At 37.1% G+C, this 25,290-nt stretch overlaps 1 protein-coding gene across 8 annotated transcripts in view; it reads right to left on the bottom strand.

Annotated features, from left to right (window-relative positions):
• Positions 1-2,609: 2,609 nt before the first annotated feature.
• The window catches only part of LOC135778589 (nuclear factor 1 B-type-like), a 97,321-nt gene continuing 74,640 nt past the window's right edge, over positions 2,610-25,290 (bottom strand). For 7 of the 8 annotated variants that reach the window (XM_065288982.2, XM_065288981.2, XM_065288987.1 and 4 more), the window contains exons 9-12: positions 24,706-24,844; positions 24,540-24,622; positions 16,813-16,892; positions 2,610-7,920 (exon numbers count right to left, since the gene is read on the bottom strand). In XM_065288982.2, the coding sequence (XP_065145054.1) occupies positions 7,791-7,920; positions 16,813-16,892; positions 24,540-24,622; positions 24,706-24,844 (432 nt within the window). In that variant the 3' untranslated portion in view covers positions 2,610-7,790. The remainder of the gene's footprint in view (positions 7,921-16,812; positions 16,893-24,539; positions 24,623-24,705; positions 24,845-25,290) is intronic. The other variant, XM_065288989.2, reaches the window with a different exon arrangement.

Genomic DNA, 25,290 nt, shown 5'->3' with positions numbered 1-25,290 from the left:
ACCCGAGACCCGATGCCGCTATTATTGTACCCGACCCGTGTCCGAGGCACATGTGTAACTTTTAGACCCAAACCCGATAGGGTCTCGGGTCGGACCTCGGATTTTCGGATCTAAGTGGACCCGTGAGGGACTCTACATGAAGGTACAAAAGTTGTCACTGGGGCATTACCTTTTCTAAAAGTTTACTTTTGTACCTAAAAAGTGCATATTGGTACCTCTACGGCAGGGTTTTTTTTCAAATTATGGGTCGGGACCCACTTGTGGGTCGCACAGTGGAATCGGGTGGGTCTAAAAATGACACAAAAAATGGTTAAGTCTAATGACAAGCAATGAAAATTATTTTGATGTGATATACCATAGGGCACACTGTAAAAAATTAAAAGTTGACTTAACTTAAATTTTCAAGGCAACTTGCTGAACAGCTTTTTTGAGTTTACTCAACTGCCCTCTACACTAAGCACACATTTCCAAATCATGGTAACAATGAACAAACATCATTCTTTCAAATAACTCTAAATACAACATGTAACTAACATTAACAACATATCAACATAAATAAAGCCAGAAAACATTAAAACAGTTATCTTTTTTTTTTGTAAATATTAATCAAAGAAGTGAACATGTCGCAATGCATGCTGGGAACCATTGCGACCATTGTTTTTTTATTGCTTTTTTAGATTACTCAGTTTGGCAAGTTGGGTAAACGAATTGGACAAAAACTTCCAGTCAACTAAATAATATTTGTTAGCCGGATGATTATGCTTTTTTCATTCAGTGAACACAAAATAATAAATTGACGCCCTTTAACAAAAAATCTTTGTTCAAGTTACTTAATTATCTATGTTGAAATAACATTTTGAAGTTGGATTTTTTTACAGTGCAGTGGTTCTCAAACTATTTGGGTGTGCTCCCCCCCCTTGTGTACGGTGCAACCCTTTATGCCCCCCCCAAAGAAAATATATGATTTAAAACATGACAAAACTTCAAATTTGAATTAAACAGAACATATTAAATTATACAATGTAGTTTTGTTGGATAGTAGCCTTATTTCTGAGGTTTAATTATACAGAATTAATAATAAATTAATGTATTTTATAAACTGGGGCCCCCCTTGGACCATCTCAGGGCCCCCCAGCCCCCAATTTGAGAACCACTGCCGTATTTAGTATATATTAAGTATTATAAACTTACATTTCATTAATAAAATGACAAGGAAAGTAAAAAAAACTCTTATAAAAGAGAAAAAAAATGTGTTTCATCATATTTCTATAAAAAATTTGTTGGTGGGTCCCGGGATAGATTGTACCTATTTGGGTCATGAAATTAAACGTTTGAGAACCCCTGGTCTAAGGTACATATCTATACCTAAATGGTACATATTAAGATCTTTCTAACAGGACCGTCCCAGTGACAACAGTTGTACCTTTTTTCTGAGAGTCCTTGGATCCTCCGAAAGTCTCGTTTTTCACTTCACTTTGTGAAGGCTAGACCCTTTGAAGAGAGAGTCCTCGACTTTTGGAATTGGGACACAGCTTAAAATCTGTTGTCAAAAGTTTGGATTTTCAGGCCACCAAAACACCATTGTTGTGTAAATGAATGGCCAAAGAGAATAAAATGTTTTTGACCCTAACACTTGGTTACATACTGTAACACATACTTGAGGGGCCATCTAGCAGTCTTCAGCATAATGATACAGAATCTTCCTATACTGTACTGTACGTCTGCTCCACCAACATTATCAGTCTGATTGGTGTCTCTTCAACAGCATTCACAAAATAAGAAAACCTTGGAAAATATTTGGGACATTCTTAGAGCCAAAAGCCTACAGACTTTAGCCGCACTATTGAAGCCAGATGTTTACTTAACTGGCCAATTTTGATAAATAGTGTAATGATAACCATTATGCATTGGGGTAATTTTATATCAGCAAAGCACCACATTGTTTTTGTTTCACAGCCAAACAAACTCTGCTGTGCCCAAGGCCAGGACTGCAGGACCACGGTTTTCATGTTTTAGCATAAAAATATTGTTTGATTCTAGTTGTGAGTTAACTGCAGGATTAGAGAGATGCGGTGCTATGACACTAAGTTCATTCAAAAGTGCTTATGGCTTATCTTGTTGACACAGTCATGGGAATTCGCCATTTTAACCGCAGGCAGTGATGTGCTGTGTGTACGTTGCATATGTTAGATGTTTAAACAAGAAATGACATTAGTAAAGCCCACAGTATATACCGGTATATGCATACTGTTTATCTTGGTTTGTAGATGTAGTTAAATATGGGAGAGTGAAAAATTTTTATTCTGTGCTATAAGATATCCACCACATTTTTGTTTTTCATGCTATATACAGCAGGCGTATTGTATAGTCATAACTGATGTAAAGTTGGTTTCGCATGGGGAGACGGTATGGAAAAGCAAACGATGAATGATTGTCCTATTAAGTTTTCAGCGTGATTATGTTTCATGCACTTGAAGCACTATGGGACATTTTAATCACATACAAGCAATACTCTAGTCTCTATTGATTGACCATTGATATATTACTTCTGTAAGGAAAATATACCAAACATTGGCAATGAAAACGCAATAAATCCAGACAACAGTTGCTTCGTAGCATAGCTCATTTTATTGTTTAAACAGTTTTGCATAGGAAATATATCCACTTCCAGTAATTGACTGCAGTAAAAACAGCTGCTAGCAGTATAGGCTGGATATAACAGTAACAATCACAAAAAAGTCAAGCGTTATTTACACTCATTTTTTTTTTAATCTTGTGGCAATTTTAGCCCCTGCACCAAATGCAACCAGCTCGAAGGCAGTGCCTACTGTTTATAGCTGTAAAAACAAAACCAAAAGAGAAAATCCAACAAGGCCTTCACTATACAGCTTGACTGAAGGACACCTGCTTTTCATTAAACTGTGAGTAAAAACACAAAGACTTGATAAAGTGTTCTATAATGTACATTCAGAACATACATTAATATTTGCATACAACTGCTGCGTTTCCACAATCACTACAAAAACTGTCGTTACAACATTTGTTGGTGTTAGTGTTGTTGTTGTCATGTTACAAATACAATACCACTGAGATAGCAGTGGGCATAAAAGTGCCACAAGACCCCCCTCCCTCCCTCCCTCCCTTCCCCTTTTCAAAAGGAAATAAAATCAACTCTGCTGTGGAGCTGGCAATCATTTTTTCAATCATCTATTGTAGTACTAAGTGTAGTCTAGAGAAACACACTGCCCAACTATTACTTAACCTCATCGAAATAGAGACTGGGGTATCCCATTTGACTAAAATATCCAAAATTGAAGCACAAAAACACAAAACAAACACAGAATCAGGAGCGAAAAACATCTGAGGGGGAAATAAATGGGAAGAGGCATCCCACAGATTCGATGATTGAAGTATTTTATGTTTTTATTGTATCCCATAAAGTGTTTTTATTTACAAGGGAAAGTCCACTGAGCTGAAACAGGCACTGCTTGAAATCTTATCTTTTTACTTTTATTTTGGTAAACATCTTACTATATGCTGGTTCATAAAATGTTCATGTTAATGATCATTCATGCTGTAAATGCCCTAATAATATGAGAGTAGATGTGGACTGAACTCTCCAACTGCCCTTCCCTGCACACACAAAACTTGCACATGAACTTAACCAGGCAACTTTACAGCTGTAATTTCTTATTCTGCAACCAATAGAATAAAAAGATCAGCCCTTTGAAAAATAAACCAATATCTAGGTATAAACTGACCGTCGTATAATCCTCAAAACATTGTATGCTGTGGTGAGGGGAAGTGCTATGAGCTACCATGACAACACTCCATCCAACTATATATGAACACTTAGAGCATCATAGTTAGCTTTACATACTGTCATCCACACAACAAACAATGTGCCAATGAAAGGGGTAGTGGGAACTGCAGAAAGTGCAAATGCTCAGCTGTTTATTTTCTCTGCGATGGCAACACTAATAAGACATCTGTGGGTCTAGACAAAGGCTTCTGGGAGTTTCTCCGCACCGAGCCTGCCCTGAAAACTACAATGCGTCCAGCATTCATCCTAACACGGCAATCCCTGCCCTCAGCAGACAAATGTAAACACTGCAGAATGGAAAATCCCAAAGATCCTGAACATCGTATGGTGGGTCGGCCTCTATCGATGGGAAAATAATGCATGCTTAATTTTGCACGAGACAGTAGAACAAATTGTCATGTCGTAAGCGACATTACCCTGGTAGTTGTTGTTGGGACACTCGGATCAGGTGCCTTTATTTTTTAAAGTGACTAGGAGTTCCCCAACTGGTAAAAATAGCAAAAAAAACGAACAGAAATCGAAACATTAATTCTTGTCCCGTTTTCAATATCATATAAGCACATCACACACACTCTATGGCCACACTAACAAAACAACACTTCAAACATTTATGAAATGTCTCAAGGATCCAAGTTAATCGACACGAAATACAACAAAAGACCTTCATCATTTTGTTTTAAACATTTACAGTCCCACACAGGAATTCACGTCACTTTATAAGTACAGGAAATAAAGAATTACATAATCAAGCTCTTTTATTTAATGGACAATTGGAAATCTAAACTCAAAACAGTATTTTTTGTTTGTTTTTATTTTGTTTCACTAAAAAATATGGACATCACGATTATATCTCAAAACGCTTTTTTTACAAACGGGGAAAGAAAAGAGATTTTACAGTGTACACACTTTTTTTTAGTCAACAAGGCAGGCATTTCAATAGAAAGACCCTTAACTACTCTCCTCAAGAGTCACCCTCACACTCCGACAGATTCATCTAAAAACACATTTCACGAAGCTGCCAAAGCAGATTTTACCCTACTACCAAAACTATTGCTATTACCACGGCCATTGAGATGACCCCTACCTACGGCCTCCTTCACGATTTTCAACTCGCCCTAAAACACGAGAATGACCCTGACACACCCACCCACCACTCCAGGAGAAAATGCAATTCAGCCGACGGCCAGAAATTGGCTGCAAAGCACTTAATTTAATTTTTTTACGAAAAACAACTAAAATTGGAACAGTGCATATTGAACGGGGTGACTTTAATGTAGCAAAATAAAAACATTGGGAGAGATTCAGCTTGACTTGAGCATCTTTTTAACAGACTCAACAGGTTCTTAGTGATATCTAATATACTTATAATGCCATGTGAAGCAAACGCCTGAGTTTTTGTTTTGTTGTATTGAAAGGACACTACGGGTAGGTGATTGCCTGTATGCTGTAGGTGCAAAACTGGGGTTTGTTGATCTGTTAGACCATAAGAGCATTACATTATTCCCTTTAAACCGAGTCTATAGACGACTCAAAAAATAACAAAATTTTTATACTAACGTTTTAACCCCATGGGGGTTTAAATCCGTTGACGACAATCTCAATAAGGCTGTAAATTGGAGCACTTCAAAGATAAGAATAAGAAACAGTGATATTTTCTGATTGTGACACATTTAACACGCATGAACCAACACGCGTGATAGTGATTGTAGCGCATTTTATAACAAGTCACTTGTTGTTTGTACAAATTTAAGGCATCTACTTGGGAATTGCATATAGCTGTATTGTTAACAGGAGACGGAGAGCTGTGGCGTGAGAAACATCTGACGAAAAATTGCATTACACTAAGTGCGCATTCAGTAATTGACTGGTGATTGTCGCTCTCAAGTCAAGCTGTCTCCCCGACAAAAAATCATCTTCCGTGTGTCGAAACTAGCACCCCGGGTCTGAAGGTTAAAGGAGGAGTATGTAAGTCACAGTAGACGAATCAGTGACTTTGCAGCCATAGTTCACCAAAAAGGTGCATTCTCTGCAGACATGCTTCAAAGCATCCCCTTATAGAGAGAATACGAAACGAAATGACTCGTGCACCTTTTCGCTTTTCCATACACCCGAGGGGAAAAAGACCTTGTCACACACTGCATAGAAAGCAGTTCCCACTTTGGTCAATTACGACAAATAAACGGAAAATAACAACAACGTCAACAACAACAACAGCAACAACAACAACGTCAACAAAATAAATGTTTACACTATCTGTATTTCTGTACTAGCTTCTAATAATCCACATAGCTAAAAGCACTACCTACATAGGCAAAACTTGGTATTGCATAATTCTTATAAATCTGGACCCCGCCCTCCCCAATAATGACTGGAAGATGGAAAACAAACAAACGAACGATTAAAACAGAATCGAAAAACCACCAAAATACTGAAAAACAAAAAAACATAATGCTGAATGTTGATTATAAACTGTAAAACAGCAACTATACAAAGCCTTGATATGAACTGTAAATGTGAGCTAAAGTAGTAAATCAAGCTAAAAATCAACAATGTCACAATTTCATCCAGAGTACAAAATATTTCTTATCATAAAAATGTTACTTTTTTCCTAAACGGTAATAAATGCAGCAAAAAACAAGTGTAGTGATGTTCTCTATAGTCGAAGGCAAGGCACGTAACGTGGACTATATACTTTCGTGCAAATTAAGATTATTGGAAAGATTAATTATATAAATATGTCTGATTGGAAGGGCAATGGCATTAGGAATGCCGGGAGCGATATTAGATTTATTGGGAACTACCAGAAAAAAGAGGATGTGAAATAAGCACCTTGAGACCTCGCCTTAACTCGCAGGTTAGTGTTAAAATGAGTACACATAACACACTTACACACATTTTGTCTTAAATTACGTTACCAGCCCGCGTATCTCTTGATATCAAAGTGTAAACAGTAGCTTTTGAAGCTAACAGCCAACTAAACATGCATACTAGATATGTCAAAATAAGCCATTTTATACACGCCGTGTGTTTGCGTCTTTTCACCTACTTTAAATTTTAATAAATTAAAGAAAAAACTACCCATGTGTTTGGGTACGGCTCAACATAAGTGCTGTATTGTTCGTGTTCAGGTTTGCTCAGGTAAACGTTCACGGTCCATCTCACTCAGCTTTCCCTAGTATACCGAAAAACAAGGTTGCAATTTTTTAAAAAACAATTTCTCCCCCTTCCTTTAGAGTCTTAGGGCAGACAGACTGTGATAGCTTCCCTTCAGTAAAATCATTTAAATTGCACTTGCCTCTTATGACATATTGACTTTTTTCCTCAAAATTTCCTTTATCAAGGAAAATCACAAAAACTAAAAATTAGGATTAGGGGTTGTAATTCTCACTTAGCAATATAGTTTTTTTTCTTTCACTGAAGAAAACGTTTAAGAGTTCTTAACTCTTTAAACTAGTAAATTTTAAAAGGAAATAAGCAAAAGATTGACAAGATTACAGAACATTTTGCACCATGGGCAAATAAAATTTCGAGGGAAATATGAAAATAGACATTCAGTTCGTTGAATATTGATCCTATGGTTATGTAACAAATAGGACGAGAGCTTCTGTAGCCCGCTTTTCAAACCGTGGCCACCCCCTTCTACATAATTTCATAAACCAAGACTAGTAATGGTGACGTAAGAACAAGAGAAACACTACGAGAGACTAGCATGTCATGCATATACAGTAAGGCATCTAAAGTTTGTATGGTAAGTATCACAGTATCTCAGTTTCGGGCCCTCTTTACACAATGACTGACTGGTGTGGAGAGGCTCATATCAAAAGGGAACGCTTTGACCCAACTCACTCTACCGCTCTAAGCCAATGTCCTTTAGAGGGCGGGCCAAAGGTCCAGGTCGATTGTATAAGTGCTGCTTGCTGGTTTGTCCGAGGACCTGGCGCTCCTGGGGTCCTGTTCCAGGTCCCCTTCAATTGCTTGATTCTGCCTGCAGGAGGGGCTCACCAATGATGTTTATGCTGTAATTCTGGACATTTGTTGGCAGAATCGGAGTCCCGTTCGACACTTGGAATGGAATTAAGCTCGCCCAGGTACCAGGACTACAGAAACACAGGAAAGAAGGAATTGTGCGGGTTATTTTAATGAATTGTTATCCAATGTTATTCAAGTATTCAAACAGTCATCAATGGGTTTTGCACAATATATAGTATCTAATATATGAAGAGTTTGGTTCCAAAACACGATAAACACCATTTAAAAAAAAAGAGTTAGTATTGTATCAGTTCCGTATTAAAAGTAAATTCTTAATTTTACGCAAAATCCAATATCCGCCGTGTTATTCAGTCATCTTTTCTCCCTTTTTTCCCGAAACGCAATAAACGCCAGTCCTCCTTCTCTGCAGAATGCACTTAATACACTCAACAATTCACAGCACACCATTCCACGCATTGTAAAAAACAATGGTGGTGCGTTGAATACACGGAATCCTAGTTTCCTCATCTTGTACTCCGTGATCAACAAACAAACAAAAACAAAATAATACTTTGATGGCATTGCTAAACCTGTGGTGGTTTCTGTTACGGGAAAGAAACGTAAGCCATCAACATCTAAATTTACACGAGAGACACTCGGGAGACGGAAAAATGCCGGTTGCTTGTTCTCCGACAGCATCAAGTTTCTCTCATGAGAACACATTGACCCCAGGAGATCTTATGAAAAATTTTTCATTATTGTACGTGAAGCCAACAAAAATCGAGCAGGACCGAAACATTTTACAGCTGATCACTGTGAAAAAAGTTTAGCGACGATGTCACAAGTATAACCGCAGCAATGACAATGTTAACTCTTTCGCCACCATTGACGGGATATCTCGTCAATCAAGAGAAAACGCTTCCCTGCCAATGATGAGATTTTCCGTCTTTCCGCAATAACGCTATTATCCACCACTTTTTAAACCCGGCAGTATTGCCCTATGGCAAGCGGCTGCATGTCCGTGTCTGTTTTAAAGATCGCTCTGAATGGGATCTCTATGAAAAGTCCGTCACAAAAATGGAATTATCTCTGCTTTTTGCTCAAAATGTGGTGTTTTTGCAGAAACCTACCCACATTCAAAAGCTGATTACAAAAGAACCACTGAAGGTAGGATGAAACGGTTTTTTTGTTTTGTTTTTTAAAGCAGAGGGTCTGTTCTTTCATTTGGTATATTGTATGTTTATATATTTAAAGAAGAACATTTTCTGGAAGGCATTAAACTTTGGTGAAAATCATGAAAAACGCTGGCGCTGGCTGGCAACTTTTTTTTTAAAAACGCTGGCGGTGAAAGAGTTAATATGACAAAGTAAGTGTTTTGATTAATGCTATTAAAGGGATAGTTCACTTTAAAATGAAAATTCTGTCATCATTTACTCATCCTCATGTTCTTTTAACCCTGTATGAATTTCTTTTTTCTGATAAACACAAAAGAAGATATTTTGAGAAATGATGGTAAACACACAGCAGTAAGTGACCATAGACTTCCATAGTAGGAATAAAAAAATATGATGAAATTTAATGGGTAGCGTCAACTGTGTGCTTACCATCATTTATCAAAATATTTTCTTCATCATTTATCACAATACTTCCAACATATTTTTCCCTACTATGGAAGTCAATGGTCACTTACTGCTGTGTGTTTACCATAATTTCTCAAAATATCTTCTTTTGTGTTCATCACAAAAAAATAATTCATACAGGTTTAGAACAACATGAGGATGCGTAAATGATGACAGAATTTTTAATTTTAAAGTGAACTATCCCTTTAATGTTTAACAGTGTATACCACTAGTCAACTAAATGAACATAACATAGCAAAGATGAATGCACATTTATATATTGATTCAATAGATTTTGTTTTTATAATAAATCTTTGAAAATCAAATTATGGATTTGAATTTTTTAATTTTTATAACCTGAAGATGCTATGTGAAAGTTTGTAACATGAACTAGTGGTTTTCATCTCATCACTTTCTTGGTATAGAAAACACGTTTTTACCGAAATTAGTCAAAATAGATTTATTGCGCTTTGGAACCAAACTCTTCATATATGTTCAGAAGAGTTCATCACAAATTGTTTTTTGCAAGTGTCTATAAATATATTACATTGGTTATATATACAAATTTAAAAAAAATTTTGGTTCCTATAGCTCAGTTGATACTGTGTTAGAAGTGGGTTTGAATCCCAGAGTAAAAATTTATGTTTTGAATGCCCTGTAAGTTGCTTTGTAAGCTTCGGCCAAATGCATAAATGTACAGGTAAGTATTTGTGACGCTGTTTGTGAAATCCAGGAGGCTGGGACTCTGGTATGTACAGTATATCCTGTTTCATAATATGCTTGTGCGTTGTTGCTTTATAAAGTTATTTATTTTGCTAACATAAAGGTAAATATACAATAAAATACATGCAATCGTTAATAACAATCCTTGAACAGACTTTTTCCCACCCTTCTTTTGAATCTGGTTCATTCTTTCAAACGTATACAAACACACAATAATAAGTTCGGCATCGTGTCAGGGAACAGGATATCCCAGAGAAACAAAGCGCTCTTAGTACAAATGCACGGTGGAAGTTTCCCCAAGAGCATGCGCTCATCCCCGCCCCCTGCAGCTGACACCCACTTTCTGATCAATAGCGTTAAGTCAGTGGGAGCGTCTACAGAACTTTCCTATCTGCATTCAGCACGTTAACGACACAACAACACAAGTCTGTTAATTGCGAGCTGCGGTGCGAATCTTGGATGCAAAAACGCCGGGGTGCACAAACAGCATGTTGTTCCCTAGGGGGAGAAAGAAGGGGGGTGCGTACATGTGTCGAATAATTAGGCAGGCCAGAAACCAGAGCCCTGGTATGCCCCCCTTCCTCCGAGTCTGAAATACCTGTCTCACCCAATCACCAAACACAATCTTTCTGCTTGCAGATTACAGACCGCACTCCTGCTCTGTCAACAGTGGCCGGCGCACACAGCCGCTCTTTGTTTTTCTCCCTCTCGTCTCTTTATCCCCACCCCGAAAAAGAAAAGGGACCGGGTTGGGAAGGGGGCGAGGGGCTGATTGAAGAAAGAAGACTGTGCGGATAGACACTTTTTCCTGGGATCACTGCTCTGGATGCAGGTGCGGCGCTTTAGACGGCTTTTCTTTTGGAGTTTGTTGTTTGTTTTCCGAGGGGGAGACGAGGGCTAAAGCCGACGGCTGGTGAAGGACAGGGACCCGGCGGATGTGGAACAGTGACTTTATTCTTCTACAGGCTGCCTGGGGTGACAGCTAATGATTCAGTCTGCATTTTATACAAATCAATGGAAATCTTAGCTACGACAACACGTCTGGGGATCGTGAATTAAGGGTTAAACTGTATACAGAAATAAAATAAAATTTGAAAGTAACAGAATCAAAGACAAACTGAAATCTCTCTTAAGGGTTAAATATACAGTTTTACATGAAGTCTCTCCTCCCTCCAGTCCTCATTTACCCTTTCCTTTAATACTGATCCTGCTTACTCTTTCCTCTCACTTCCTAGCCTGCTAAAAATGATCAGGAAATGAAGAGACTTGGATTTCAATCAGACTCAAGACACTATTTGGGGAATTTATGACTTGTCTTGATAAACTTACAGTAGTTGAGACATGACTTTGACTTTCTTGCAGTTACTTTTGACTTGAGGTTATGACTTCAGTCATTTCTTTGTAGGCTACAAATCCACCTTGTTACTCTTTGGAGGTACACACACACACACACACACACACACACACACACACACACACACACACACACACACACACACACACACACACACACACACACACACACACACACACACACACACACACACACACACACACACACACATTTATAAAGTATATAATAGAGGACATCAGTCTACAATAGCATTAAAAACAGTAGCAGTAGACATTATGGTCTTCAACTACAAAATAAAAAAAAATATTATGATTATAAAGAGTGCAACTTTTTTTAAGGATTACATTGTTTTTACATGCTCAAATATGTCTCAGATTTGGTACAGTAGTAGGGACATTTACCAAGATACCAACAAAAATTGCCTTTCTTAGCAATATTAATGTGCTTAACAACTTTTAACAACTTTAATACCAACACGAAATTCTGTATTTCTGTATCTCAATTGGTACAATATGATTTTAACTGCATTAAGCAGTGCTAAGGCCTTGGGTTTGAACACAAATGCTCATGAAAAAGGTATACACTGAATTCACTTTAAGTCACTTTTGATAAAAGCATGTGCCAAATGCATAAATGCAAGTAATTTTTTTCCAGCAAAAATTGATCCACCATAATATAAACTAAAATTTAGCTGCCATTTCCCCAGAATATAGTATTTTATTCAATGTGCTGTGACAAGCTAGGGTGATTCTCACGAAATTAGACTTATGAGGTGTCATGAAACATTTTGATAAAAAAAAGTCTATGCAAAGTAAGAGTATTAAAATAAGAAGCATACAGTTACAAACATCTCTTCATGTACTATTTTGTACATGATTTCAAATGACATACAAACCAATTTTGTTGTTTTTTCCACATTTAAGGGGAACATTTTCATTACCGCAATGTGTACATGACTGGATTTGGGTTCTTTGACATGGAAAATTTATAATTAAAAAATAAAAAAAAAAAGCTTCAGTGCATGTTATACTATAAACATTTACAGTAAAGAAACATGTGGTATTTGGTGATCATTGGTAAATGTAGAGACAATAATAAGGAATATAAATGTGTCCAATACCAATTTTCTCATCCTCCACAACAATTTTCAATCATTGTTTAAGCCCTCAAGGAACTAATAATTTAAAAAAAAAAATGTTGGAAGGGACATAATTGACTGTGACACTTAAGATGGCTTCCAGGTAAGCAATTCTTATTTTTTCTCTTCAGATAAAAGTTGAAATTTTGTTTTTCATAGTACCTTGACTACTTTTTAGTTCTCATTACCGAAACATGAGTTTGTAAATGCATATATTTAATGTAAGATCATGTTGCGGTAATGATAATTTTTTATAATGATAATCATGTAAATACTTCTATAGGAAATATGTTTTAAATCCTCTAAAAATAATGGTTATAGTAAGTTCAGACCTTAATCTTATATGTGCAAAAAAAATGGTCTTCAATGGCTTTTTAAAAAATCTGATGCTGGACACCTTCTAAGTCTGGATTTCGTGAGAATCACCCGCTCGCTATCCTACTTTATTGGTTTACAGAAGTTATCGCTTAACTTGCGATTGAAAGACGGCACAAATATCAAAGTTTCTCTCTTCTTTTCTGCCTCCATCCCTAAACACCTACACTGGGAAACTTTAGTAAGGATTAGGAAAACTAATGGCCCAGCAAAGACAGTCCGCCCCCTCCAGCCTGTAAACTATCCCATGCACAGCCGCCTTTAACTGTGCCTTTGCAAAGTGCTAATAAACAGTCTGATGGATTGCCATGGGGCGGGTCTACCCTTTCTCCCCCAGTTCAAGGTTCAGTCTGATGTTACTTACTGTCTGGTTTCCCCTAGTTACAAGACAACTAGAAGTTTGATGGCCCCCCATCACTAAGGAGATGGTTGTTACGTAGGACAAAAGGAAGAGGAACGAACAGCGTTCATCAGATCTCTTCCCGCTAGTCTTTCTTCTCAAAGGTCCGCCCGGCTACAGGAACTGGGTCTGCTTCATTTTGGGATCACATGCTAAATTAGATTCTCTTATGCCATCTTAATGGATTGCTGACCCATTTCCTGTAAGATGGCAGCAAGCAAGTCTGGCTGCAATTCAATTTGGGTTGAGCCGTGGACTGGCATGCACCGCACTGCGTCATCGCAACTTCGCTAGCGCATACATGCAACAAATCACATTTCCATAAGCCAATGACCTGAAGTCAACTCTGCAACTGCGATAGACTTCATCTGCAGCATCTTGCTGTCTAGTCACGTTCTGCCTAAACACTTCTTTAATCAGCCTTTTACTAAAAAAACAGTGCATCAGATGCACATACATTGCATCTGTTTTTGTAGATTGATCAAACCCATCCACTGATTGCGTTCTCATCAGGGGGTTTCTGTGAGATCCCATTTGCTGGGTTCTTCTCAGGATCCCTGTGGCATCTCCTGTATTTAGTTAACACATTTATGAATAAGTAAAAGGCCTGTGCACACAGACACTTCATTTGAATACGAATTTTACAAGGGTGGGACACAAAAAGGTCAATGAAAAAGTGCACACTGCAGTACCATCATCAATAAATTCTTTAACAAACAACTGCTCGGCTAAGCACAAGAAGATTTAACAACAGTAATTAGTTGATCAGTAGTTTATCAATAGTTAAATTAATTTGAGTGAATATTATATTATCTGGGTTTGATCTATCAACAACTTAATGCTAAATAACTTCACTTTGATTATGAAATCTCCGTGTGCAATGTAACAGTGAACATTTTTCCACTATACTTCGTACGGTCTATTAGGAGGCCACAGAAAGGGGTGTAATGTAATGTAATGAAAGCAGGGGCCTGTATGCCTGTTGCCGAAGGAGGTAAGAGTGTGTTTAGTGTTGCTCTGTCTCTCCACACTACTGCGGTGAGGAAGTGCTGAGCAATATCTTTCCGCCAGCCGCCGCGGAGAGGTGCAGAGCGAACGAGCGACTGAAAGAGAGGGGATATGGCTCAAGGACAAATCTCACACTAAGTCCATCTTACACTGAGATCCGGCTGTACGCATTTAATATTGCACCGTGATTTATGACTGCACGAGAGGCACTGCATTACAAGGACTTTCTGAACTACAGCTCAAAACCAGAAAGTTTATTGGAAATGTACATTGGGCACTAAAAATATGTGTACAAACCTTTGCGTTTTTGAAAGATTTCACGTACACACAACAACGCTGTCAAAAAGATCAGAGTTTACACGGATCCGCAAAGATGGCCAAATTCGCAGTTTTACGTATGCAAGGCCAGTAGCCTTGAAAGTAACCTTGAAAAGAAACACTACCAGCCTGCGCACATACACATTCGTCTACAGAGCGAAAATGCAAACAAACAAAACAGTAAAAGTATCAAGCAGATTTGTTTATGCGGACGATAAGGTTTATTACTGCAAGTGACTCTGGACTAGGCATGGGCCGGTATAAGATTCTGTCGGTATGATAACCTTTAGCAAAAATACCACGGTTTTACGTTGTTGCAGTATTGCCATTGCAACACTAAAATGTGTTATTTTCAAATGCAAAAATAAAGCCTTTAAATTATAATATGCTTTCAAAAAAATATATATATATTAAATGTAAACATCAAATCAATCACGTGACTTAATGATTTAATGAATTTTGTATAAACACAGCTCATACCTTGGAGACAGTATCGCAAAACATTTTAGTGGTTTTGAAACCTTGACTGTTTAAAACCTCGGTATACCTTGAAACCGATCACCTGTCCATGCCTACCCTAGACTATAATTTTGGGAAAGCTTTAATAATGTTATAAGGCTAACTGTAAAATAATTGAAGGCTACCATTGTTGTTTTGGTTATACTGTAGTCGTGCATGCTGCATACCGTGTGCACGTCGCAACCGCGTCACTCTCTATTTGAGCGCGCTTGTCCCGCGTCTGCATTGAAAGAATCGTAATTGTGCCTGCAAAAGACGGGAAATATGAATCGCCCCTAAGCAAACAGCCAAACCGCATAAAATGTTATGATTAAAATCATAGTCGTGTAAACGGCCCCTTAGGCTACATTTAACAAAATTTCATACCGAGTGGCATCCATGAAAATTATACTAGACTTTTATTTTCAACCAATTTTTGTTCATTATCTGAACCATAGATATGGCCAACCAAAAAAGTGTCCAAATATTTGTGAACAGTACTTCTATTGTTTTATAATTCATGTATAATTCAAGAAAAGTATGCTTGCACTATCATTGCAGAAAATGCCAAAATGGTTTGTTATTTAAAGTAATGACATTCACACATTTTTAAGTGTACCATAAGTGATCAAATGTTTTTAGAGCCAGTGTATGTTTTTTTTTATTTATATGGAACGGGGTACAGAAGGGAGGGTGCAAGTGATTTAATCAAATAAACAGTCTTGACTGCCTCTACTCTGAAAAGCCAAGCTTAGTGGTGACCTTTGCAAATATGCAGCTTTCTGCCGTTCGTGAACCTCAGGCAGATGCTGGAGTTCTGCTTTTTCCCAATAGGGATCAACTTCCTAACTGTCATTATTTCATGGAGATAAGAATGTTTACCAATAATATATCTGACTTTTTTATAAATTAGGAATCACAAAACACTATTTTGCTCTGAGAATCCAATCCAAGAGTAGCAGTTTTGTTATAGCCTGAAAAAGGGGTTACATTTACTACTACACTTTGGGAGATAAAACATTTGGAAATTAATTATTATTTAAACCTAAAGATCAGAATAAGCACAAAAGATATCCAGACTACAAGATTATGTTTATAATAAAATATGTGACCCTGGACCACAAAACAGGGTAAATTTTTTGAACTTGAGATTTTACATCATCTGAAAGCTGAATAAATAAGCTTTCCATTGATGTGGTGTTTGTTGAGATAGGAAAGATACAACTATTTGAAAATCTGGAATCTGAGGGTGCAAAAATGTAAAATATTAAGAAAATCGCCTTTAAAGTTGCAACACATATTAGTAATAAAAAATACATTTTTGATATAATTACAGTGATAAATTTACAAAACCATGCAAATGTATTGTTGGCTATTGCTACAAATATACCCATGCAACTTATGAATGGTTTTGTGGTCCAGGGTCACATATGTAAATGGACCCCTTTCTTTCAATGAGTGTAAAAACACAGTAAAAGAGGGCCTGATCAGGACCGAGTTGGTGCGGGTATTGGATTATTGCTGAAATAGGTTGTACAAAGTAATACTTAATGGAGAGGTGGGTTGAAAATAAAAGGAAACTTTTACCTTTGCCAAGAAATCCCCAAAGTCTCCTCTGAGCCATATGACCTGATGTTTTGATTCACGGGCCAGTCACAAATCCTTAGCTGTCAATCAAACACCTCTCAGTCAGACAACTGGGCCAGCACAACGGCAACTAACACACATTTAGCATGCAACAAAACCTGCAGCTCTAAGCTCATCTCAACACATATTCTTACATTTATCTGATGTTAATCTTACATTTCTAAAGACATACAACGCATTACTAATGCTCAGGATTAATAGTTCTGGATTATGGATTAAAGATTAGATTTTAAATCTTATGTTCAGTTTCTGGACTACTACTTTTAAAACACAATTATTTTCTATTTAAACTTAAAAGAGTCAAAAAGGTTAACAAACAGAAAGCAGTCGTTTTATGTGGCATGCAATAAAAATTAGTTGACTAAATATTAATCATCCTGAAAGCAAAAGAAGAGGTTAGTATACAAAAATGGGGGCTGGGTTACATGGAGTTATTCATCTATCCCAGAATGCATTGGAATCAAAGTAAGGTCATGCATTCCAAGTGCTGCATGCAGTTATGGACACATCACTGTTGTTAGATATTTTCAAAGCAGCCTGTTTGCATTGAAGCAGAACATGAAACATGCTATTTGAGAAACTAATTCTGGTCAATAGAGTTTAATTGTTCTTAAACTGGCTTTCATTTTAAAACTACTGTTTTTAAAGAGGTCAATGTGGATGATTCAAAAACAAGTTAATGGTCACACAAAGAAACACACACACACCAAATTGTATGCCTATAAATGTGAGAAGCAAAATGTGTATGTCTGCCACAAAAAACAAAACAAGTTTACAGTAAAACACTAAAAGCAATAAAATCCGAACGCTTTGTCGAACTTTCCATTTTGCTAATGCACAAACTCCAGACACACACGTCGTATACATGCTTTCTTCAGAAACATTTGCTTCTGAATATTCAATCCCACTTATTCGCTGTCAAAACCTTTCACCGTTTCTGGAAAGCACCTGTACGCTCCCAAATCAAATCCATTTCCATTGCAATAAATCTAGCAATGTGAATAATTGATTTTCTATATTTACTTCAAAGATGCTTTAGTGCTCTCCCAGAGAGTTTCGGGTGGCTGGAATACTCATTTCCCAGAGAGAAAGCACATAAATTAGTTGAACACGAGTGCTAAAACCGAACGGGAATTTACAGGAATTTCACTGCTTGCTTGGTGGGCCAGTCATTGGTGCTTTAGCTATACAGTAAAAGACCATGTGTGGGAAGACCTAGTTAAGTTTTCAACATAAAATAATGTAAAAAATATAAGAAAATATAACCTTGATCTATTTAATATCGACTGAGGTCATGTATATGACTAAAATTTATGTGAAATCTATGACTGAAATCAAACTTTGATTCTCCAAATCTCATTGTTAAATCATGTGACTTTAGTCTGGATTTTACAGACAGGTCAACAATTTAGTTTAATAAAAAATGTTAAGGAGCCGTTTTGCCGAACATGTTCTACAGTGTGAGTAATATTTAAGTATTTAAACATTGCTATGTGCGGATATCCACCTCCGTCAGTACTGCCAGCTCTACTTGAACAAACTCCACCAGTGAGTGTGTTCTCCGGCGACCTGAAGCCAGAAAACAATGGCCGTGGGGCAAAGTCGAGGTCAGCTATCAGACTGTTTTGGTAGTGCACATTCCTTCATCCTGTTTTGGTCGACCCCATGCTCTGAAAAAACACGCTCATACAATACATGCTGAAAAGATCCTGGATGCGCTCTACTGCCTGTATCCTAAGTGCATAAGGTCAACTCAGTAGAGTACCGAGAAGGACGAGTTTAGCAAATGTATCTATTGAAGCATTAACTAGCCAAATCAAACAGCGTGCATACAATCTGCACTCAGCTACATCAATTTTAAACAAAGATGCATGATGTACAATTAAAAACGGTTGCATTTCGCTAATTTGTTATGCAAAGGCTGTAGGTCCGAATGCTAAGTCAGGACGCTGATAAAAATGTAGTGTCATAAGATTCAAGCGTTAATGCAAATGGCCCAGTTAAGATACCATCACATGGTATCTCTGCATCAAAGAAATGATAGCACGATCCCCAGCACCAAATTTGACGTCAGCTGTTAGCCGCACATTCCAGTTCCTACCGCTCACAGGTGCCGCTACAAGATCACAGAGGTGTGTGCATCATCAACCAAAGCCCTCTTACAGCTTTGGGCTGCTTTAGCACGTTAGCAATAGATTGTGATCACAGATCGGGGCTCTGGGAGAGGGATGAGGGCAAAATAGAAACACTGGAAGAAAAGGCAGGGACCCCTGGGGAGGGCGGTTAATGAAATCTACTCCTCGCTGGTGTTTTCACAAACACGTCACACAGGGGTATCAGTCCAGAGCAGGTGCTGTCGGGTTGTGTGCATGAATGCTCATCTGTCATTTCCCCTGTGTGTTTGGGTTAGGAGTGAGTTGTGCATGAGCTTGATTTAACAACAATGCCATTGTGAAATTTACACTATGAGGACATCTGTCTATCATTTGTCTGGATTTCTGTCTGTCAGGTGTCATTGTAAACGCTAATATGCATATCTAGCTATTTAATAAAATCATAAGAGAAAGCATGTGAAATAAATTCATATTTGAGTAATATTGTACATAACATACGTATGCATTGCACCTAAAGCACATTGGTTTTTCATCACCCTTCTCATAAACACGGTGTAGTAAAGGGCAAAGCCTCAACTCTGTTCTCCACCGTCTACACTCAGGGTGAATTGTCTTTATGGCTTATCACAGGAAACTGTCCATTACGCTAATGGCCGCCATCCTAAAGCTGCCACTTCAGAGCACCATGTCATACAGCGCCTAAACATGCATCATCATATGTCAATGTGCTGGCGACAACAGACAACAAGGACATTATATGAAGGACCCAGTGCCACAAATCACAATCAGCAATGTCTCGCATAGGGCCTATAAGCTTACAGCTGGTTCTTATGAATTCAATAAGCTTAAACTGTTGCTGTGGGACCAATAGGAGGAGTGATTATGTATGTATGGCCACACCCGCCTGATTTACTGACTCCAGTATACTGAGGCTAAAGAGACGCCGTGAATGTTTATGTAATGGAGTCATTATACCGAGGGCGTGTTTGAGCATATACAGAGACCCTCTCAATGCAGAGAGAGAGAGAGAGGAGGGACAGAGAGAGGGGGGGAAACATGAATGGATTTTAAAAAGAAAGAAAAGAACGTAAGAAAGAAAAAAGAAAGAACGAAAATAAGAAAGAAAGAACAAAAGAAAAAAGAATGAACGAAATAAAGAAAGAAAGAACAAAAGTACGAATGCAATAATGGAAAAAGAACAAACGATAGAAAGAATGAATAAATAAATAAATAAAGAACGAATAAAATAAAAAAGAACAAACAAATGAAAGAAAGATAAATAGAAAGAAAAACAATGAAGGCTTTAAATAGAAAGAAAGAAAGAAAGAAAGAAAGAAAGTAAGATCAAACGAAAGAAAGAACAAATGAAAGAAAGATAGATAGATAGATAGATAGATAGATAGATAGAGAGAGAGAGAGAGAGAGAGAGAGAGAGAGAGAGAGAGAGAGGAGAGAGAGAGAGAGAGAGAGAGAGAGAGAGAGAAAGATACAGAGATAGGAGAAAAACATAAATGGATGTGAAAAGAAAGGAAAAAAGTAAGAAAAAAAGAAAAAAGAATAAACGAAATAAAGAAAAAAGAAAGAAAGAACAAAATTATGAACAAAAGAATAGAAAAAGAATGAACGAAAGAAGAAAGTAGAACAAACAAATGAAAGAAAGATAAATTGAAAGAAAATGAATGAAGGCATTAAATATAAAGAAAGAAAAAAGAAAGAAAGAAAGAAAATGAATGAATGAACGAACGAACGAAAAAATGAAAGAAAGATAAAGAGAGAGAGAAAGATACAGAGAGAGGGGAAAAACATAGATGGACTTGAAAAGAAAGAAAGAAAGAAAGAAAGAAAGAAAGAAAGAAAGAAAGAAAGAAAAAAAAAAAGAATGAACGAAATAAAGAAAAAAATAAAGAAAGAACAAAAGTACGAACAAAAGAATGGAAAAAGAACGAACGAAAGAAGAAAAAAGAACGAACAAATGAAAGAAAGATAAATTGAAAGAAAAGAAAGAAAGATAGATGGATTTGAAAAGAAAGAAAGAAAGAAAGAAAGAAAGAAAAAAGAAAGAAAGAAAGAAAAAAAGAATGAACGAACGAACGAACAAATGAAAGAAAGATAAAGAGAGAGAGAAAGATACAAATAGAGGGGAAAAACATAGATGGATTTGAAAAGAAAGAAAGAAAAAAGAAAGAAAGAAAAAAAGAATGAACGAAATAAAGAAAAAAATAAAGAACAAAAGAATGGAAAACGAACGAACGAAAGAAGAAAAAATAAAAAACAAATGAAAGAAAGATAAATTGAAGGAAAATGAATGAAGGCATTAAACAGAAAAGAAAGAAAGAAAGAACAAACGCAAGAATAAACAAATGAATGAAAGAAAGAAAGAAAGAACAAATGAAAAAAGATAAATTGAAAGAAAATGAACGAAGACATTAAATAGAAAGAAAGAATGAACCCCGCTGAGCGTCTGAAGCTTTCTCAGTTTCCAGACAGTCAGGCTGAGCTCTACGCAGCACCCTGCCCCACAGCATGCTGGGAAAAAAGCTCAACGGGTCTGTAAGGTGACGCCACGGCGACGGCTGTAATCCATACGCCCCACACGTCACTCCACATGCTCTGACAAAAGCCCGGCAGGGGTGCACAGGTGTCAATACATCTCATAATATCCAATGATAAATCACCCAGAATCAAAGCTAGTGTATACTGGACACATTATTTACCCAATGAAAGTGCCGGCTCAATGGTTAACAAGGGTCAGGCATCGCTACACAAATCTCACTTTCAAGGACAAACGAAAGCTCAAGTACATAACACCATGATGGATGTTGATGGCTGTCATCTGATCCCTCTCCCTGTTAAGTAAACTACAGCTAAAACAAAAGGCATTAAGCAAGAGGTGGGTCAGTAGTGAAAGACGACAGCTGCCGAGCCTGTGTGCGATACCTGCTAAAAGATACTATAAAGAACATCCATCCATCTCTCCGTGCACTCATTCATCAAGCTACTCCATCCATCGATCTTTCGGTTTGATCAATATCCTTCCCTTCATTAAGTCTAATAATCAATTTTATCAATCCATCACCCACAGGCATCTTAATAAAATCGTTCTCAAAGTAATTACTCCCATGTTTTTTAAATGAGGCAGCCTGAAGTACCGTCCCTGGTGGTGAGCTGTGTATTTTGTGGCACAGTCCAACTATGCCAAACCAGAGAGCAATAAAAGTGAGTCTTGCCATTACTGTAACTCAGGAGCGGAGCTGGAGAAAACCACTAATTATGATGTCGCCGCGTGCAGATGAATTCAATTAGAGGAGGGTGGAAAATATTGGCCTCAGACCAGCCCTTTAATGCTGCACGGGGCCGTTGCCGCTCACGCACATACACGACAATTTTTCATTTTACAATACTGAGGTTTTTGCCAAAACAAGAAAATTCACTAAGTACCTTATAAGCCTGGCCTGACATAAACCACATCGCTCATGTTTTTGCTGTATATCATTTTGTCCATCTAAAGACAATGCTAGCTATTGTTCGACAGTAGTTATAGCACTGTAAGACAAGATACATTTTATTTTGGAATGGGTCTCAAAGGAAGCCATCCTAATAAAGGGTTCAAGAAACATCCCTTGCTGTAAATAAATCTGTCAATTCTGACTTGTTAACTGAACGGTTAAAAGAGAAAATAAAAAGAGACTATTTGAGTAGACTATAGTTTGTACTGAATGTATATGTTTAAAATAATTCACAGCAGCCCCCCAAAAAAGTATTTTTAAGAAACAGTGGAATATTTCTTGTAAAGATATACAAGGAGCTGAATCAAATGTCTTAGCACCTATTATACATCAAATACTTTCCCTTCAAATCCTTATGTCGCTCATGTCCAGTGAAAGCTGAACAATTTTGATATGTTGTCCCACGTGGATACTTTTAAAAAACTATTTTCAAGTTGGAGTGTGGACAGGAAAAACTATTAAAAAACAATGAATGTATGCAACTATAAAAAACATTAAAAAGTATCAGTGTGGATGGAAAGTATCTCAAAACAAAAATGCTATTTTAAGTTTATTAAAGTAACTGGAATTTTTTATGGATAAAAGTCTATAATTGGCACCATTATCAATTGAAGATATAGCTTGGTTTGATATTTTGTTCATCTAATGCAATGAAATGAAATGTATTTTTAGGTAACACTTTTTTTAGGGGTCCATGATAAGGCATTAATAATGCATTTATTAAGAATATAGTTAACAATAAATAACAGCTGATTAACTATGAAAAAGACTATAGTAAGACTATATTACCTGTTATTAATTAACTATGATTAATTGTTATCTGAATAAATAGTATGACTATGTTAGCCGATATTTACTAAATAAACTTAATAACAAATGTTTCAATTGTGTGTACTAAGAAAGTATATAATGCTATATTAGTGAAATTTGAGATTTAAAACAATATTGAGGGAAATTATGGCAATTATGTCAATACATTTGGTGGCAGAACTTCGAAAAACCCATCGAAACTTGTCCGGTACATGTTGAGCCCTATAGATTATTAACCATTTATTAGTAAAAGTGTTGTAAAATCAATACAAATCTTACATAATTGTTGGCTAAATAATGATCAATAAATGTACATACCAATCAATAATTGAAGGAGAAAGATTTACTTCAGAACAGGGGGTCAAATTGTCTTTATTAGAAGATATTAGTAATGTATTTATTTATGGTAGGTCTAATAGTATTAAAACATAATTGCTCTCAATATCACTTTGAATCTCAAATTTCACTAATATAGGATTATACACTTCACTAAGTACACATAATTAAAACATATTAGTTTATTTAATAAAATATTGGCAAACATAGTCATACTGTTTATTCACATAACAATTAATAAGTAATATAATCTTACTATTTTTTCAGTTATTTATTAATTACTGTCTTAGCTGTAATTAATTGTTAATATAGTATAACTATATATTTAATTAATGCCTTATTATGGACCCCTAAAATAAAGTGTTCCCAATTTTTTATTTTATCTTATGTACTTCCGAATCCTTTTTGGGGTGGCTGGATTAACTGGGGGCCCTTGAAAACCTATGAATTTATGGAAACCAATCGCGTTTTAATAACAGTGCAAAAAAACCCACACTTGCAAAAACCATAAACCTCTAAACGTGACTGTGGTGAGCAAGTGGAAAGAGGTTTTCAGCAATCGAAAGTAAGAGGCTAAACGCCAGAATGCCATCAAATGCTTTATAATAACCATCTCACAGTATGCACATGTCTTACAGACCAACAAATAAAAGACACAAAAATTCAAGTTTAACCTTCAGACAGCAAAAGTTTGCACCTCGTTCTGTCATAACAGTTAAAATATCTTGCTTTTCATTCATAGGGCCACGAATGTGACTAGAAATTATGAAGATATTTTTTGATGCGCTACCTGTCTGAAAACGTGGACACCTGTTGAAAATGCCGAACAGCTGGATGGGGATTTGGGAAAGAACAGGAAGGGACAGAAGGGAAAAGTTAAGGGGGATGGGATGTGTCTCACCTGTTGCTGGTGAAGAAAGGCTGGGTCTCTGGGGCTCAGTCCCACAAAACGGTTGGCAGTGGGGGTGCCTGGAGACGAATAACCTACACACATACCACACAAAATCAGTATCGAGTACAAAAATACAGTGTGTGTGACACAGGTATTGCATGTAAGTTAAACTTACCCTCTGAGGATGTGGTGATTGGCTTTGTGTCGGCCATCGAAAGAGACACTGGTCTGACCGTCCCGTGGTGGGGTGAGGGGGCCAGCACTGGCGTAAAGTGACTGGGAACTTTCCCTAGTACCTGACCGCTGCTGTTGGGCTGCAAAATTGGAAAGGAAAAGCAGCCTGTCAGCATTCCATGAATTTGTGGCCGGTTTGAATGTATTAAGCCACGAGTGATCATGTTCCTTTCTGTTTTTACAGACATGTAGGCAGATTAATGCAATACTTTGGTCTTCACTAGCCATCAGCCTACAAAGCTGAGTGTGCGTTTTTCATAACTGATACAAAAACAGAAAAAGAGGAGGTGGAGGGAACACAAAAGAGAAAGAGGGATAGAAAGAGAGAAAGATAAAGTGTCTACCACCTTCAAATTCTGACTGCAGGAGACAGACTCTACAGAATTCACATAGCGGGGCACTAAGTTCAAAACTCAAACAGGCCTTTATGTAAGAGAATGGTGTCCATGGGGTTCCCCAATGTGAATAGAATGTTTAATTAGGGTGTAATATAATCTGCGTTAAAGCAAGCATAAAAACATCCTGG

The sequence above is a fragment of the Paramisgurnus dabryanus genome, chromosome 2, assembly GCF_030506205.2.
Source record: "Paramisgurnus dabryanus chromosome 2, PD_genome_1.1, whole genome shotgun sequence".
In the NCBI taxonomy this organism is placed as follows: domain Eukaryota; kingdom Metazoa; phylum Chordata; class Actinopteri; order Cypriniformes; family Cobitidae; genus Paramisgurnus; species Paramisgurnus dabryanus.
The sequence above is the reverse complement of the archived record's forward strand: the minus strand, read 5'-3'. Positions and strand labels throughout refer to the sequence as shown.